The sequence below is a fragment of the Polyodon spathula genome, chromosome 16 (genome assembly GCF_017654505.1).
Source record: "Polyodon spathula isolate WHYD16114869_AA chromosome 16, ASM1765450v1, whole genome shotgun sequence".
NCBI lineage: Eukaryota > Metazoa > Chordata > Actinopteri > Acipenseriformes > Polyodontidae > Polyodon > Polyodon spathula.
In genome coordinates, this window is record NC_054549.1 from 24,122,776 (window position 1) to 24,141,883 (window position 19,108).

Below are 19,108 nucleotides of genomic sequence, written 5' to 3' on the forward strand. Positions count from 1 at the left end.
GCGGGGGGGGAGCGGTGCAGTGCAAAATGAACACCTTTTTGTTCCTCTTGACGTTTCTACGTTTCTCAGTTTTTCAGAGTTGCACGTTTATTTGAACCACAGTTTGGAAATTACATAAAGTTGGAAAAAGGTAAACGTAAAAAAAAACAAAAAACATGTATTTATATATATATATATTAGATTATAAATAGCAATTAAAAAAAAAAAAAAAAAAAAATATATATATATATATATATAATATATATAATATATATATATATATATATATATATATATATCTATATTATTATAAATAATATATATATTATCATGTAAATATTTTAAATATTATAAGGGAGTTCATTTTAAAATTGTTATTTTTGGGAATAATTATTTCAATTTTAACATTTGTATTATTTTAATTGCATTCACTGATTAGATAAAGGTACGTGTGTTTCTACTTTTTTCATTTGTTCTAAAAGCATGTGTTTTTCAGTACAGTATTTTACAGTATTCCTGCATTTAAATATTGTCTTCTACAGTATTTTTCTAATTTGCTATTCGGTGCATAGATATGAAAATTATTGCTTTGTCTTTGTATCAAATATACAGTGGCTCTCAAAAGTATGCTTTTCCACATTTTATTGTGTTACAATAAACATAGACTCAAAATGGATTTAATTTTTAGTTTTTGTCACTGATCAACACAAAAAAAGTCCATAATGTCAAAGTACAAATACAAAACAGAAAATAATTGATTGCATAGGTAGTCACCCCCTTGAATCAATATTTGGTAGAGGCACCTTTGGCAGCAATTACAGCCATGAGTCTGTTTGGATAAGTCTCTACCAGCTTTGCACATCTGGACACTGCAGTTTTTGCCCATTCTTCTTTGCAAAATTGCTCAATCTCCGTCAAGTTGAATGGGGACCTTTGGTGAACAGCAATTTTCAACACATTTCACATATTCTCAATTGAATTGAGGTCTGGGCTTTGACTGGGCCACTCCAGGACATTGACCTTTTTGTTTGTAAACGACTCCAGTGTGGCTTTGGCTGTATGTTTGGGGTCATTGTCCTGCTGGAAGATGAATCTTCTTCCAAGTCTCAGGTCTCTTGCAGACTTCAGCAGGTTTTCCTCCAGGATTTCTCTGTACTTTGCTGCATCCATTTTGCCCTCTATCTTCATGAGCTTTCTAGGCCCTGATGCAGAGAAGCATCTCCATAGCATGATGCTGCCACCACCATGCTTCACGGTAGGGATGGTGTTCTCAGGATGATGTGTGGTGTTAGGCTTGCGCCAAACATAGTGCTTAGCGTTGATTTGGTCACATCAGACCATAGAATCTTCTTCCACTTGGACTCAGAGTCTCTCACATGCCTTCTGGCAAGCTCTAGCCGAGATTTGATGTGAGTTTTTTTCAACAATGGCTTTCTTTTTGCCACTCTCCCATAAAGGGCAGTTTTGTGAAGCACCCGGGCTATTGTTGCCGTATGCACAGTGTCTCCCAGCTCAGCCGTGGAAGACTGTAACTCCTTTAGAGTTACCATAGGCCTCTTGGTGGCCTCCCTGACTAGTGCCCTTCTCGCCCGGATACTCAGTTTTTGAGGACGGCCTGTTCTAGACAGATTCACAGTTGTGCCGTATTCTTTCCATTTCTTAATAATGGACTTTACTGTGCTCCGGGGGATATTCAAGGCCTTGGAAATGTTCTTATATCCTACCCCTGATTGGTGCTTTTGAAGAACCTTATTCCGGATTTGCTTTGAATGTTCCTTCATCTTCATGATGTAGTTTTTGTTAGGAAATGTACTAACCAACTATGGGATCTCCCAAAGACAGGTGTATTTAACCTGAAATCATGTGAAACACCCTAATTGCACACTGGTGGACCCCATTCAACTAATTATGTGACTTCTAAAGACAGTTGGTTGCACCAGAGCTTATTTAGGTGTGTCCTAGCAAAGGAGGTGAATACTTATGCAGTCAAGTATTTTCTGTTTTATATTTGTAATTAATTTAGAACAATTTGTAGATTTTATTTTTCATTTTGACATTATGGACTTTTTTTGTGTTGATCAGTGGCAAAAACTCAATTTTTATTCCATGTTGTAACATAATAAAATGTGGAAAAGTCCAAGGGGAGTGAATACTTTTGAGAGCCACTGTATATATCTTTATTAGCACAATTTCCATTGTTTTAATAATGTGGGTGTTTTATGACTTCTTGATCAATTGTTTCAACATTGGTAATGGTTGACTCTGAGGAGGGCAAAACAATAAAAAGGACATCTCCAAAGACGCTTTGAGCAATGCTTTGGTAAATTACTCCAGGAGCAATCCCCCAGTTGCCCCCAAGACATGTGGATAACACTATGAAGGCATGTGGATAATAGTATAGACATGTGGCTGACAGTATCAAGACACGTGGATAATAGTAGCAGGACCTGTGAATAATAGTATCAAGACATGTGGATAATAGTATCAAGACCACCCTGACTGTTTATACCATACCAGACACTGCTGGTTATTTCATTGTCTCTGTATGCAAGTATAATAACAGCTGTTCGCATATCAGGGTCTAGTTTAATAATCTAAACGGTGACAGATGTAAATAGTATCATTCTTGAACTCTGCACTCGTCCTTCCTGTTTAACGCCCCCCTTCTTTGCTTCACTGAACCCAGTAAGAACAGTACAGATCTATAGAGCAGGATTGTGCTAGCAGGATCATTGGATAGACCCCATGGCTTTGCTCTTGCTGCAATACATGTTAATACAGTACTTTGTGCCTTGTAGGAGGTGTTGAGTGCATCCGGCTTGGGGAAAATGTGATTGAGTACTCCAGTGACTTCCGGTTCTACATTACCACCAAGCTGAGGAATCCACACTACCTACCGGAGCTGGCTACCAAGGTGTCCCTGCTCAACTTCATGATCACACCCGAGGGCTTGGAGGACCAGCTCCTGGGCATCGTGGTGGCCAAGGAGAGGTGTGTTTCTGACTGCAGTGCTGAAGTTCTGTAAACTTGGAACATCAAGCAACCTTTGTTTCAGGGAGGAGCAGTGCAATGATTGTTCTCAGTAGTTTCTTAGTTTTTTATTGATCCATGTGTTTTGTAAAAAAAATTGAGTTTATGCTTCAAAATAGGGTCCTTAAAACTATACTCAGTACATGCAACTTTATATTTTGTAATCTGCTGTTGTGAGTAATTTAGTTATTATCTAAATGGACTCAGCTAAATTAGCTCAAATTGAAGCATGCAAATAGAGTGGGAAAGAGGGGAAACAGTGATCTCGGATACCGACATCAGATATGCGTACCCTGTATTAATAATATCCATACAGTGCAGCTCAGTGCAACAGCCCCTTGTATAGTATGTCTGGGGACACTGGGATGCTGTACTCTGCCCCTAATGGTTTGTGAACGATGTGCAGGCCGGAGTTGGAGGAGGAGAGAAATGCACTGATCCTGCAATCTGCCGCCAACAAGAAACAGCTGAAAGAGATCGAGGACAAGATCCTGGAGACGCTTCAGTCTTCCGAGGGCAACATCCTGGAGGACGAGAGTGCCATCCAGGTCCTAGACTCGGCCAAGATCATGTCCAATGAGATCAGCAAAAAACAGCAGGTGAGAGGCGAGCACAGTGCTGGCTGCAGCATAGAGTACAGGGCTCTGGAGCAAGGCCAGCGTGTAGGGTCTGCAGAGAGAGGATAGCGTGGAGTAGAGGCTGCAGAGAGAGGATAGCGTGGAGTAGGGGCTGCAGAGAGAGGGTAGGGTGCAGTAGAGGTTTACAGCTCAAAACGTTACAGGATCAAGATTACCTGTCTGTGTGATAGAATATTCTTGACGAGGTGAACTATCAGACTAGGGTCTTCCAATCAGGGCTATATTGCTTAAGCAGTATCTAGTTTTGGTCACCTTAATACACATAAGACAGTAGTGCTCTTGAGTAGGTACAGATATAACAAATTACAGGACTAAATGGGATGAGCTATTTGGATGGGTTAAAAAAAATCTCTTCAGACCAGAAAGAGGACAAGTTCCTAAATGGTATAGTTAACCCAAGAACAGAGCATAGGGTGAAGCTGAACAACAGTTCAGTAGAAATCACTGCTGTATATAAGCTATAAATTAATGGAATAATTTACGAGAGGACGTTGTAACATAAAAAAAAAGCCATTTGATTCTTTCCTAGGGCGAATGGTATGCTAGCAAGGGAAGAGCCTTGATGGTCACTGAGTCATCCCCAGCGTTTCTTACCCCTTCCTGTTTTCAGTAAACTGATAATAGCCCAGTGTGATAAGTGCAAGTGGTGTAGTGAATAAAACAATGTCCAAACAGTTATGTTTTCCAAAAATATCAGTGTTTTTAATAAATAAACAAAAAGAACCACCCCTCTACCAGCAATGGTATCAGGGGGAACACGGCTGGTTTGCAGACCCCACTCCAACAGTTCTGTCCACGAAAGTGTGCTTTTAATCCGCAGGGTGGTGCTGGTGTCATGTGGTGAGGGTAGTGCTCTGGTGATGCGGGCTGGTTCCGTGGCTGCAGCCGCTGGCTCCATACTCCTCCTCTGCAACAAAAAAAACAAACAACACGTAACAAAAGAAAACTCAATACTTCGGCCGGTGGTTACGTTCTCAGCGCAAGGCAGCGTACCGACATAGCTGCTTCCCCTTTGTACCCATACACTCCGCCCTGCAAACAACCTGTCGCATTGGTTTCTCCAATAGAAGGCCGTCCCGCAGCTGCTTGCAGTGGAGTCGTTCCGGGTACTTGCAACTACGAGTCCCTCCTAATATGGTCACCTTCTGGTTTCCACCTACCATCAAGGCGGTCCATCTATGAGGCAGCATACCACTGTCCTTACATGACGTCCTTTCTCGTTGGGAGGGAGATTTACAACATTGATTCTTTCGCTCTCTGTCATAGAAACAGATCCCAGTCCTGAAAGAGCTATCCATTCCATCACGGAATACCTAACAAAACAAGCATGAAAGAGCTTTCGATTTCATCATGGAATACCAAACAAAACAAGCATGAAGTCAGTCTCATAGATTACATATAGTAGGGGATACCTGGAAATAAAATCTACATAGCCCACAATGCCTGGTATGTTATTGCAGCATGAAATTGTTGCAATGGATTTTGGACCCGTTATAATAATTGCTAAAGGTTTTCACGCAGCTCTGAATTCAACTGCTTAAACTGCTGCTCTTTTGAGCAATGTACATGTACTGATCCCTCCGTTCCTTCTTCAGATCGCAGAGAGGACAGAACTGAAGATAGCAGAGTCCAGAGAGGGATACAGGCCTATCGCCAAGCACTCCTCAGTTCTGTTCTTTAGCATCGCGGACCTGGCTAACATTGACCCCATGTACCAGTACTCTCTCGGCTGGTTTGTTAACCTCTACATCAACTCCATCCTGGACAGGTGAGAGCACAGAGTTAGAGACATGCCCCCATTGAACAACTCTACAAGTGGTGTCTCACACCCTGAAATAATCCTCAATCCTACTGAGGGCTTGTACAACTCTGACTGCTCGGCTGAACTAGTTCAGTAACATTTTAACTACATTGTTCACGTCCGTTACCCAAAAAATTATCTCCTGCATTTTATATGCTTTAATATAATTTAATAAGTGTAAATTTGAGTGTGTAATAAAATGTGTTTGAAAATCCATGCATTTTAAAAAATATATACTATTTATGTTTTACATGTTTGAGAATGTGCTGTGCAGGGTGAGTCACACAATCAGGGCAATTCACCAGTCTTCACTGGGGTCTCCAAAGGGAGCTTCACATTGACTCTGGTGCTTCCGCGGGTTAGGGAGGCCAAACTGGCAAGAACTGTTTCTCGACATCTCGCTAGAGCAAACCCTGCTTGCCTTGTACCCAGTGAGCTCAGAGTGGACGCTTGCAAGGCCGGCATTACATCCGCTCTCGAATTCCTGGGTGTAAAAGAGGAAGTTGGCTTAGTCGTGGGATCAGGGGATGCCACTGAACCATCAGTTCTCTTGAGCTGTGTGGGGAATCGGTGAGGGGAAAAAATAATAGGTCATTCCAAATTGTGGAGAAAATCATGGGTAAAATAATTGGGCACACCAAATAAAATAAAACAAAGGTTATTGCATAAAAAGCAGTGTAGAAAAGTTTTTTTTAGCTGTATTTACATCTTTGTAAATAGCACCAGTCACTTTTTTTTTTTATCACCTGTTAACCAGGGTTACATGTTTTAGGGTGGCTGTATTAAGATCATTAAAACCATAGGGTGATCTAGGGCAAGCAGGCTTGTGGAGGAGGAAGCTTGTGTCCCTGAAAAAAAACGAATGAACATGGTCAAATGAAGGTGTCCCTGAAAACAAATGAACAAGGTCAAATGAAGGTCAAATGAAGTTCCCAAAAAGCTAAACTATAGAAGATGTACAGCAGTAGTAAACAGACATCAAGGAGTGTGTTAGTGGTATAAAAGTGAACATGACTTTGGGACACTGCAGGGTTAAGCATCAAGAATAAGGGTGGGTATAATTGCCCTGTATATGTTATTTCCTTAGTAACAAATCTAAAATCCTGGAGAAGCGTCTGAGATACCTGAATGACCACTTCACCTATAACCTGTACTGCAATGTGTGCCGCTCGCTGTTTGAGAAGGACAAGCTGCTCTTCTCCTTCCTGCTGTGCTGCAACCTGCTCATGTAAGTCCCCCTAATGGAGCCCTGGCAGGCTAGAGGAGATGATGAGATTGGCTTCCTACTCTATGTGCACCCCATTGGTTACTGGAAAACAGAGCATGCGATGCCAGGTGACATAGTCTGTAACACGGCAATATGATGTAGTAGCAGAGGATCTAAAGCCATTACAATCCACTGTCTGTGCTCTCATCTCTGCTTTTGTGCAGTTTGATAAATCTGTATTTTTATGTTGTTTTATATTACATTTTGTAATAAACAATTAGTTAAGACAAGACAGCAAAATAATTCTGCCCTCTAGGCCTATGAAAAATACACTAAACCTGCAAATACAAAAACCTTGAGGACCACCGGGCTAGATGGTGCAGAGAGCTTGGCCTTGTGCCTTACATTCACTCGTGGGATCAGGTAATTTGTTAGCTTAATGCACTCCCAGTTGCAGGTTATTGGTTACGCGATGTACAAGTGTGTGCCCTGTAACTGAAAACTTGCTTATATAGTTACACCCTTAAGTTTTTGCAATGAAATACTTGTAGACACTTTAAATATCTAATAGGTTTGCATATTGAAATGTGAGTGCCTCTTTCCACATCCTGTCTCGTGCTCATGTTTGCGCCCCTCTCTGTATTCCCACAGGGCTAAGAAGGAAATTGATTACCAGGAGTTCATGTTCTTGCTCACGGGAGGGGTGGGTCTGCAGAACAGCCTGGAGAACCCGGACCCATCCTGGCTGCTGGACAAGAGCTGGGACGAGATCTGCAGAGCCAGCGACCTGCCAGCCTTCAGAGGGCTGCGGTGAGCTAGCAAGGGACTGGACTTTCAATGTGTTTTAATCCTGCCATTTAAACACTGAAGAAATGCAACAGAACCCAACTCTGATCCCTTGTATTTCTTTGTATATTTCAGGGAACATTTCCTCAAGGCTCCAAGTGATTTCCTTGCCATTTACGACAGCAAGGAGCCCTACAACGAGCCTTTACCGAAACCATGGAACGAAAAACTCAATGAGTTGCAAAAGATGATCATTCAGAGGTGTCTCAGGCCTGACAAGGTAGGGGCTGTCTGAGTGCAATGGGGCCGTCTCCTTTAGAATGGAATGAATACTGCACACAGATTGTGTGTCCTAAAGGGTTTGCATGAAATTACAAAGCAACAGATAAAACAAACACTGACCAGGTTAACAGTAAAACATACTGCACTGCGCACAGAGCTCCTATTGGAGAACTCACTAAGTTGGTTCATTCACTGTTAGACCACATTGACAGTAAATTGTACTAGTCTTATATTTTCCAGTATAAGGGGACTGCCACTAATTCACTGGTTTAATATTTCACGTTATATTTTTTTTAAAAAAAAATTTATGTTGAAAGATGCTTAAATAATTATAGATATACTGTAAAGTGCTTTCTTTAATTATCTCTATGACAAAATAACTAAACTAAGTTATCACTCACTTGTGTTAAAGATCACCCCCGGTATCTCGAACTATGTTACTGATAAGCTGGGGAAGAAGTTTGTGGAGCCCCCTCCCTTTGACCTGACGAAGAGCTATGCAGACTCCAACGCTACAATCCCTCTCATCTTCGTTCTCTCCCCAGGGGCAGACCCTATGGCTAGTAAGTGAGAGAACTTTTTCAAATTACCTGCAGCTGGGCAGTGCTTCTGTCAGGGATACAGAGATACTCTGGACCATACACATTTGCTGAATGTTAAATTTTGCTTTATAGGAATACATTATTCCTTTTCAATTTGCGTAACTTGTATTTTTGTATCTGTTTATATTATTTACCATGACCATCATCAATGATCATTTGCAAATGCATTGGGTAGAAGGTATTCCACCTTGCTCAGGCTTGCTCAGAGACTGTCCTGAAGATAAAACATGTTTAATATCTGTTAGTGCAGAAATAGCGTAAGAAACAGAAACTAAATTATGAAAACTGAACAAAGTATTTCTTTACTTCCTTTTTGGACAATTACACCCCTTCACTGTCACCCCCAGGCCTTCTGAAGTTTGCAAACGATAAAAACTTTGGGGGAGACAAGTTTCAGGCCATCTCCCTGGGGCAGGGCCAAGGTCCCATCGCTGCCCGGATGATTCGCGCTGCCATGACGGCAGGGAGCTGGGTGTGCCTGCAGAACTGCCACCTGGCCGTGTCCTGGATGTCCACACTGGAGAAGATCTGCGAGGAGTTCAGCCCTGACTCCTGCCACCCGGACTTCAGGCTCTGGCTTACCAGCTACCCCTCACCCAAGGTACTGACACCCTGCAGAAACTGCACCTGCAAGCAGAGATGTCTCTAACCTACTCTACTTCAACATGCCAGCTTACAAAAAACAAACACATCTAAAACATACATCGTTACACATTTGAGACCTATGTAGTGAATAGATGTGTATCGTGTGGATTGTGGAATTCTTTTTATAGCTACAATCACTTTAAAATGTCTATTTGACCCAGTCTCTTCAAGTATCAAAGTGTCTTCTCGTAAGCACTTGGGCAGAGGACTGTACAGCACATAATTAATACCATTATCCAAGTCTGGAGAATTTTCAAGCACCTGGGTTAAGGTTAGGGTTAGGGTTAAAATGGAAATAACCTGCTGGCTTGCAGGTTATTTCCATTTTAGAGACTAGAACTATTATCCACCTGGCTTTTGCAGTAGGATCTTCACAGATCAGACACTTAAACACATCCTGAACCAGTCTAAGCCTGTAAAGATATGGTAGCTATGCCCAGTCTAAGTACAGTCCAGGAGCTGTGACCCAGAGAAGGAAAAATAATATGGTATTGTCCATACTGTGCAAAGAACAGCACAATTTACAATACAGTGCAAAGTGTTCTGTTTTCTTAATGCGATTTGGAGGAAAACTGCAATTTTAGATAAACATTATAAAAAGTGATCTCTTCTTTAGTTTATGCCTACTGTACCAATGTCATGTGTGGCTGTACGTTCTGTTTCTTTTGTGGTGACCTCTCGTTCCTCTAGTTCCCAGTCACTATCCTGCAGAACGGAGTGAAGATGACCAATGAGCCCCCCACTGGTCTGCGCCTGAACCTGCTCCAGTCATACCTCAGCGACCCCATCTCAGACACAGAGTTCTTCAGCTCTTGCAAACATAAAGAGCAGGTACATGCGAGCAAGCATTAACCCTAAAGAAATCAAACCTGAGCATGGTGAAAACGTAGTGTAAGCATGGTAAACGCACAGAGAGTTATGGTTAAGCATTGTAAAATCCATGGCAAAGCAAATGCCTAATACATGCATGGGTAAAGTGAAAACCTTTTCTCAGCAATGTGAAAAGAGGCAATAGATATCGGGTAAATTTTATTCTTATTAGTTATCATTTGTATATTCATAATTTAGTATATATTAACAATTATTAACCCCTTGAACACTGTTTTCTTTTTTTTTCAATTGTCAAACAACCAAAACCACCTAAACGTTTCCATTAAAAAGAGAAAGGATTTTGTGGCAGTTATTTTATGTTTTTCAGGGGTCGAGAAAGAAGTCCAGTCACTTTAGTGACAAGTCCTGGGTTTTATAAAAAGCAAATCCTGGTGTTACCTTGCACCTCGGACATAGAAAAGCAATCCCGGTGTTAACGTTGCGAAATATATAACAGGGTGTTGAGGTTTTGATTTAAGAAACTCCAAAACTAATTCTTTTGGGGTAATAGTGACCCCAAGTTTTTGCAAAAGAATGTGTCATATAGTATTATATATATATATATATATATAATATATATATATATATATATATATATATATATATATATATATATATATATATATATATATATTATATATATAATATATACGGTATTCCTTCGAATTTAAGGCATGCTTTTTTAACAATTTCTTGTTTCTAAAAAATAGCCTGCATCTTAAATTTGAATACAGTATACTGACGTGTATATTAAAATCACCAACAAAAGATGTGACTACCTGAGTACACAAGCAGCAACGTGACTGACTGCCGAGAAAAGACAACAAAGGCATCTGCCCGAATACATACGCAGCAACTTGACATTGCTGAGAAAAGACAAACCAAGCTTCCTGAGGAATTCCAATAGATTAGAATATATATATATATAGATATAGATATATTATATATATCTATATAATATATATATATGTTTAGTTTCTAATTTCTGCATTTCTAACAAACAGTACCAGCTTGGATAGATCGTAAATGCTGATCAGACCCCCATATTTTTCGACATGCTAAGTTCAATTCTGTTGTGGTTGCTGGGTTACATGTTTCCTGATGCTGTGGAGTGTTGTGTCATGCTTGCTGTTGCCATGATGTGTGATGCCGTAAGTTAGTTGTGGTATGTGTATGACAGAGATGCCATCTTAAGTATTATACAGTGTGCAGCATGATAAACAAGCTCCATGGTTAATCTACAACAGTGTTTCGTTTCAGTTTTGTACGATACAACAGCATAATTGAGGTTGTTTCTTTGTAAATGCATATTTATTTGATGTTTAATTTTTTCATCAAATTAAGGGTGGTAAGTTTGGGCTGCGTCTTAAATTTGTATACAGTGCTGTGAAAAACTATTTGCCCCTGTCTGATTTTCTGTTTTTATGCATATTTTTGACACTGAATGTTGTCAGATTTTCAACCAATATCTAATATTAGATAAAAGGGACCCTGAGTGAACAAATAACACAACATTTTGATACTTATTTATTAAAGAAAGTTATGCAACACTGTAACAAAGTGCCCGCCCCCTTAGTGTATATTATCTGTTACGCCACCTGTTGCAGCAATGGTGCAACCAAATGTTGGTGTATAGATCATTGGTACTTGGAGATATTTTAAACGGGTCTGTGTAACAGAACTGTTCAAAAATGTATATTTGTGTATTTTGAGCATAAAGGATTGCACAGCACTTGCCACAACATCGCAATGGGGTTTAGGTCTGGACTTTAATATGTGAGCACGGGGAATTGCACATTATTCCAGAACGTGCTGGGATTCAAGTGAATAATTAATCATGGTCTTTGAATCCCAGCACAATAGTATATATAGATGCACGTTGTCACATGTCTTTCTGATGTTGGGTCATCACTGACCGGAGAACAAGGCAAGAGAGGCCTGCAGATCCCTAATGTTGTTCTAGGGTTAATGACTTCCTGGACGATTTTACACCTTGCTCTTGGAGAGATTTTGGCAGGATGGCCACTCCTGGGAAGATTTGTTAAGTCCCAAACTTTCTCCATTTGGACAATATGGCTCTGACTGTGGTTTGGTGGAGCCCCAGAGCCTTAGAAATGGTTTTTGTAACCCTTTCCAGACTGATAGGCATCATCAACTTTTTTCTGGAGGTCTTCAGGAATTTATTTTGATTGTGGCATGATGTGCCTGTAGAACCTATGTGCTGACAACTTCACTCTGATGGTAAGGGGCAAAGTTAGATAGATTTATATTGGGCAGGGCTGGCCCAAATCACGCCTGATTGTTAACCAAAGTATTCAAACAGCTGACCCTAACTATCCCTTTAATTGGGTTGATTTAACTAAGGAGGCAATAACTTTTTCACACCTGAAGATTGCATGTTTGATTACATTGCACACCAAACAAATGAAAGAAAAAAAAAAAGGGGGTGTCATTTTTTTCTCAGGACCTCTATATACTACTACAACCCACAATAAAATCTGATCAAATGTGAAAAATGTGCAAAAATGCAGAAAATCAGACAGGGGTCAAATACTTTTTCACGGCACTGTATGTACTGTTTGTATTAATTGACTTTAAATGTCATCATTCCAATTACAGTTAATGGCGGGTAATAATTGTATTTACAACGGCTGCGTTCCTAAATTCAGTGCTGAGAAGCAACAACTCTTAAAATTGTTCCTAAACTCACCGTTGAGAGCTAGTGACGCGCAGCGTTGGCTCAACGCTGACTCAACACTGACTCAAAGCTGACTCAACGAACTCACGACTCTCAGAGCTGGTGAGCTGCTCAACAGAAAGATGGCGACACCCACAACCACGATTATATAAAAATTATGAATGCGATTTAAATGTAGATACTAATACCGTTGTCCAATTTTAAAACGGTAATTGTTAATATACACACATGATTTATTTTATTTATGTATTATTGTATAACAAATAAGACGCACAAATATGACAACATAACTGCAATGCAGCATATTTAATAAAAACTTGCATTTAAGATTTTGTCATATTCTTTTTAGATTCTGAAGCTGGAGGCCCGATATGTAGAATTGCTAATTTTAAATTTTTCTGTTTAGTTTAGGAATGCAACGAAGCATTCCTAAATACCCGGAAGTGTTGGTATAATAAGTGGGTGTGAAGAAATGTAATGTCACTTCCCTAGCACCAGTGTAGTCCAACTACGCCACTTCCGATTTGGAGACGGAAGATCCCTGAAGTACCGAATTTTTTAATTCCCCACACAAGTTATTTGATAGGCTATAACTGTGTCTGATTGTCTTTCCCAGAATGCACCAGACAGGAGACAGAATAATATATTAGACACAAAAATGGATTCATATACAGTTTACTTATTATACACGCCTTCTAAAACTAACAACCAGTGTTAAGGCAAAAGCAGAATGTAAATAGAGCTTCAAAGGACAACACCGGATTCTTTATATAATAAAGGGTCCCACAACACTTCGGGTAGGCATTTGTATCTCTTAGACATTTAACCTCCTCTTTGAATGTTCTCTTGCTGTTGTAATATTGGAAAAACATTTTGGAATTGGTTTTAGCCCCCTTAGCAGTGTTCATTTTTATTTCTCTCTTGGCCTTTCTAACTTCCTTTTTGACTTGCGTTTGCAGTTCTGTGTACTCTTCCTGTGTACTTTGTTTTTGGTCCCTTTTTAACGCTCTGTAAAGTGCTTTTTTTTTGCTGAATATTTTTTTTAATTGATCTATTAAACCATTTTGGCAATTTAGTTTTACATTTAGATTTGTCTACTTTAGTGATGTAATTGTTTTGTGCCTCTAGTACTACATTTTTGAAGAACAGTCTTCCTTTTTCTCTGGATGTTTTCTCTATTTTACTCCAATCTACTTCTGTTAGTCTCTGTTTCATACCTTAATAGTTTGCTTTTCTAAAATTGTAAACCTTAGCTTTAGTCATTACTTTTGTGGGTTTAAAAAACACTTCAAATAAGACCATGTTGTGGTCTGAGTTTGCCAGTGGTTCTCTGACCTCTGTTTTAGTTATTCTGTCTTCGTTATTTGAAAAGACTAAATCGAGGCATGCCTCCCCTCTATTGGATGCCTTGTTTAGCTGTGCTCACCTTGTTTTGTGCAGTAGATCAGCTGTCTGTTTTGCTAGGCTTCCCTTGTTGTATGCAGTAGGTCAGCTGTCTGTTTTTGTTCTCTTCAGATCTGGGAGAAGCTGCTGTACGGGGTGTGTTTTTTCCACGCTCTTGTCCAGGAGAGGAAGAAGTTTGGACCCTTGGGCTGGAACATTCCCTACGGGTTTAACGAGTCTGACCTGCGCATCAGTATCAGGCAGCTGCAGGTAGGATCTAACTATACGCATGGGTACCAGTCTGCATGCTACCAAAATGCTGCAAGAAACAGATAAGAGAGCAACATAATAGCACAACTGATAAGATAACAACCAATTCTACCATGCTCTCCTATCCAATCCTTTTTTTCTTTGCCACCTTAAAAGATTTCTAACTGTTTCAGGTTTAGATATTTTTCCCTTGCCTACATGACCTGCTATAACTAGGTGTACCATTCACAGCTCTTCAAGGTTAGCAGACGCACTTCCCTCTTCATGGAACCATTTAAAGATCCTTCACCATTATCAATTGGGGCGAACTCTACATGGCAGTGATTTCAACATTTTCATTTTCTTGTAGACGAAACGTTTGTCGTTTAATTCATGAAGATTATTTTCTAAAGCTCCTTGTTGGGCCCTGCACACAGTGCAGAGCATGATATTGTTAATGGTGCTTACAGAACTGACTAAGTACACAGTGCAGAGCATGGTACTGTTAATGGTGCTTACAGAGCATCTGATATTCACTTTGTTCTTAAATATCATGACAATGATTTTTTTTTTTTTTTGAGCATTCAGTAATGATTATACTGCAGCTCAGTAAATTACATGATTTCTCTCTCCTGACTTCCACATCAAAAAGCATGAAGTGGGTTCTGTTACAGTGCTCTTGAGATGGCAGGCTAGATGAAGTGGGTTCTGTGACAGTGCTCTTGAGATGGCAGGCTATATGAAGTGGGTTCTGTTACAGTGCTCTTGAGATATCAGGCTATATGAAGTGGGTTCTGTTACAGTGCTCCTGAGATGGCAGACTATATGAAGTGGGTTCTGTTACAGTGCTCTTGGGAGTGCAGGCTATATGAAGTGGGTTCTGTTACAGTGCTCTTGGGAGTGCAGGCTATATGAAGTGGGTTCTGTTACAGTGCTCTTGGGAGTGCAGGCTATATGAAGTGGGTTCTGTTACAGTGCTCTGTTACAGTGCTCTTGGGAGTGCAGGCTATATGAAGTGGGTTCTGTTACAGTGCTCCTGAGATGGCAGGCTTTATGAAGTGGGTTCTGTTACAGTGCTCTTGAGATGGCAGGCTAGATTCAGTTGTTTTGTTTGCTCCTGACCTGCCTGTCCTGCTGCACTCCAGCTCTTTGTGAAGGACTATGAGCAGGTGCCCTTCGAAGCCATCACGTACCTGACGGGGGAGTGTAACTACGGAGGCCGCGTGACTGATGACTGGGACAGGAGGCTGCTCATGACCATACTCGCCGACTTCTACAACCCCGAGATCATCGACAACCCCCGCTACACCTTCTCACCCAGCGGCAACTACTACGCCCCCCCCAAGAGTGTGTATGAAGATTACATTGAATTTATAAAGGTTAGAGGCTTCACTTTATAAAAACTATTTCTGGTTTCTTTGTTTAATTGAATCTGGTAAGTAGTGAAATCAGGGCTGTGAAGCAGAGGCTTGTTGAGCTCCACCATGTCTCTCTTGATTTAGAAGTGAAGGCTGGGCACTCGCCTTTACTACAAAAACAAATGCGTTTCGTGTTTAAACATGTACAGAAAACTCTCAATTATCTAGTAATGGAAGGCGGGGGGTGCCCTGGATAACACAAAAACACAGATAATGTAAAACCTGTAAAAACATATAGAAAACATATACAGTATACTATATACTATATATTTATAGTTACTTCAAGTCATCCTTGATATTTTCATCGATTTCCTCTTGAAGAATCAGAGCTACTCACGTATGAAGTGAACTCTTCCTTCTTCTTTTTGCCATCGGTTCTCCAATTCCATATTCCACTGAAAGCTGTTTTACAGGACTACACGCATTTCTGTTTACTTGCTGACGTGTTTGCAGTCACAATGGCCTCATATTGGACCCCACGCATGTGTTAAATAATTAATGCTGTACAGCACACCTGTATTTCTTCCTTTTCTGCAGCACAGCTAATCCGCAGCCCAGGTAATTGAGAGTTAACTAGCCTGTTTAATAAGCACAACGGCACTGTAACTGTTCATTTCGTTTGTTATTTTTTTTTATTTTATTTTTGTACGTCTCTTTATAAAAAAACCCTGGTTGTCATTGAAGAGTGATAAGGACACTGAATGTTTTCAGTGTCATTCGGCCTGCAGCCACTTTAATGCTCAAAAGCAATGAATGGCCTCTTTTATTTGTGTGTTTTTTGTATATATCTGCGCATTGTTTTCATGGATTCACTTAATACATTGCTGTAGATTTGATATGTTCCATAAAGCCTAAAGAACAATGTTGCTCAGCTCTGTGTTTGATCAGTAACGAGACTGAGAGCTGCCTCGTCTGTTCTGCAGAAGCTGCCCCTCACCCAGCACCCCGAGGTGTTCGGCATGCATGAGAACGTGGACATCTCCAAGGACCTGCAGCAGACCCGCATCCTGTTCGACTCGCTGCTGCTGACCCAGGGGGGCGGCAGGAAGGGGGGCTCCTGCGGAGGGGGCGATAGCACTCTGTTCGAGATTGCCAAGGGCATCCTCACCAAGGTAGGGGCCAGGTCAGGAGAGACCCTTTCAAGCTTTACAGTCTATTCAAGCATGTGCAAACTACAGGCTGTGCCATGATCAGGTATCAAAGACTGTTAATATTGGTTGTTATTAATAGTAAAAGCATAGCGAAGTGTAATATAGTATTGTGAAAAATGGATAGGTAAGCATTGTAAAGCACAGATGGGCATGGTAAAGGGTATTAAAAAATCATGGTAACCGATGGTAAATGCATAGCATAAGCATAGTATGAACTGAAAATTGATTGTGGTAACCTTTTGTAAGGGTTCCTTTTATATGTAATTGAACAATAAAAAGGACTTGACAATGTATACATGAACACTTGTGAAAAGTCTTAAAGCAAAAATGAACACATTCAGAAGATTTTGATGTGTGGCACAGGTACAGGATGTGGGACTTCCTGTTTAATCACATAATTTAATCCTTTATGATACTGCTCTCTCATGCAATGCACCAAACTTTCCAAACATGGGACCAATATGCAAGGTGACAGCCATAAACAATAAAAACAGCAACCATTGCCTTTTACAGCCAAATCAAGGTGCTTGACATGAAAAAATATGTAATACATTTCTATAAAAGGGTTTCAGTTCTGTTTAGAAAGCAAGCATGAGCTGATAACAACAACAGCAAGTTTTGGGGCTCACTAAAGCTTGATCGCCCAGGGGTCCACGAGCAACTCATCCTGTTAAAGCACTGCTGCTGGGTGCACAGGATGAGTCGTACAGCTTGGATGGCGCCCTTTCAGGTTCAGGCTGTGCAAAGAGGCCGAACTTTGCTAGGGACTTCGAAGGGGGCGTCACATTGGCTCTGACGCTCCAGGGGTGGGGGATGGGAAACCGGCAAGGATTGCTTCTCCTCATTGCGCAACAGCGAACCCTACTGGCCAGAGCACATTCAGAGTGGATAAGAGGCAGGGCTGATTTCTGTTCTCCAGGATCTGTAGCTCACCCACCTCTGCTCTCGATTGCTCTGCGTAAAAGCGATTCTAGCTTTAGGCTTGTGACATTGGAGGATGCTCACATGCCCTGAGAACATCTGTGCTGTGTGGGGACCTGTAAATTGAGGGAAAATTTTTAAATAAAATAATTGGTCACTCTAAATTAAAAAAAAAAAAAAAAAAAAGCTTGATCGCCCTAACTAAAGGTGATGCCCTCATAACGGTGAGCAGTCATCTTTCAGATAACTTCTGTTGGATAAAAAGATACATGTGTATCTGCTGTTCTTCTGGTGAATTGGTGGAATAGAGCAGAAAAGCAACTTAAGTAAGAATGTGTGTTCCACTGGGGTAGGGCTGGCATGCAGAGACTTCATCTTCACAGCCAAGCAGTGCTGTGTAACTGTGTGCTTCATTCCTTTCAGCTTCCTAAAGACTTTGACATTGAGGCTGCATTGCAGAAGTTCCCAGTGAGATACGATGAGAGCATGAACACGGTGTTGGTGCAGGAAATGGAGAGATTCAACAAGTAAGATGTGTCTTCTAATAAACACTTCAGAAGCAAATAGACTTCCAGAACATAGACCTGTGAAATCCACATTCATTCCGCCTGAAACAGACTCAGAGCAACAAAGGCAACATCATTGGTATCATTTAATACCTGTGGACCATCCTTTAGCCTAAACACAGACCTACCTGCTCGGGATCCTGTGACTGAGATCTTCTGGGTTTTGTGGTTTTAATAATTCAGGGCTGGGACACTGCTGGAGATGGGGGTGAGATGCATGAAACAAAGAAAAGAACTGCTGACCACTCGCCACCTGGCAGGGTCTATGTATTGTCGATGAGCCTCTGTGCATGTGTCACACTAACATTCATGTGCTGGTGGGTTTGTATGTTACTGCCCTGCTTGCCTTGTTTGGTCGCTCCATCATTCATTTTCATTGTTCTCTCATTTCTTCACTCAGTTTGATCCGGACAATACGCAGCAGCCTCCTGAACCTCCAGAAAGCCATCAAAGGTCTCGTAGTCATGGACTCGGAATTGGAGGCCCTTGCCAGTAGTCTGCTTGTTGGAAAGGTGCCGGAGAAATGGGCAAAGCGCTCCTACCCCAGCCTCAAACCACTGGGGAGCTACATCAACGACTTACTGGCCAGGCTCAAATTCTTACAGGTGCCAACTTGTGAAAACAAATCCAAAAATGACCCAAACCTTGCACAACTAATCACAGGTTGTCCCAACAGGTTAGGCTGCTTGTGCTGGTGTGTATAAGATGATCACTGATCCAATACTCTCTTTACACTGCTGCAGGACTGGTACGATAACGACAAGCCCAAAGTGTACTGGCTGTCTGGGTTCTTCTTCACCCAGGCCTTCCTGACGGGAGCGATGCAGAACTATGCCAGGAAATACACCATCCCTATCGACCTACTCGGCTTCAACTTTGAGG

At 41.0% G+C, this 19,108-nt stretch overlaps 1 protein-coding gene across 1 annotated transcript in view; it reads left to right on the plus strand.

The window, feature by feature from the left end:
- Positions 1–19,108, plus strand: part of dnah12 (dynein, axonemal, heavy chain 12) — an 86,708-nt gene that overhangs the window by 61,544 nt on the left and 6,056 nt on the right. Inside the window, 15 exon segments of the mRNA XM_041274751.1 lie at positions 2,778–2,970; positions 3,416–3,608; positions 5,243–5,415; positions 6,536–6,676; positions 7,307–7,465; positions 7,577–7,721; positions 8,136–8,286; positions 8,673–8,926; positions 9,661–9,801; positions 14,054–14,191; positions 15,316–15,549; positions 16,512–16,700; positions 18,084–18,187; positions 18,627–18,831; positions 18,970–19,107. Of these exon segments, the coding sequence (XP_041130685.1) occupies positions 2,778–2,970; positions 3,416–3,608; positions 5,243–5,415; positions 6,536–6,676; positions 7,307–7,465; positions 7,577–7,721; positions 8,136–8,286; positions 8,673–8,926; positions 9,661–9,801; positions 14,054–14,191; positions 15,316–15,549; positions 16,512–16,700; positions 18,084–18,187; positions 18,627–18,831; positions 18,970–19,107 (2,558 nt within the window).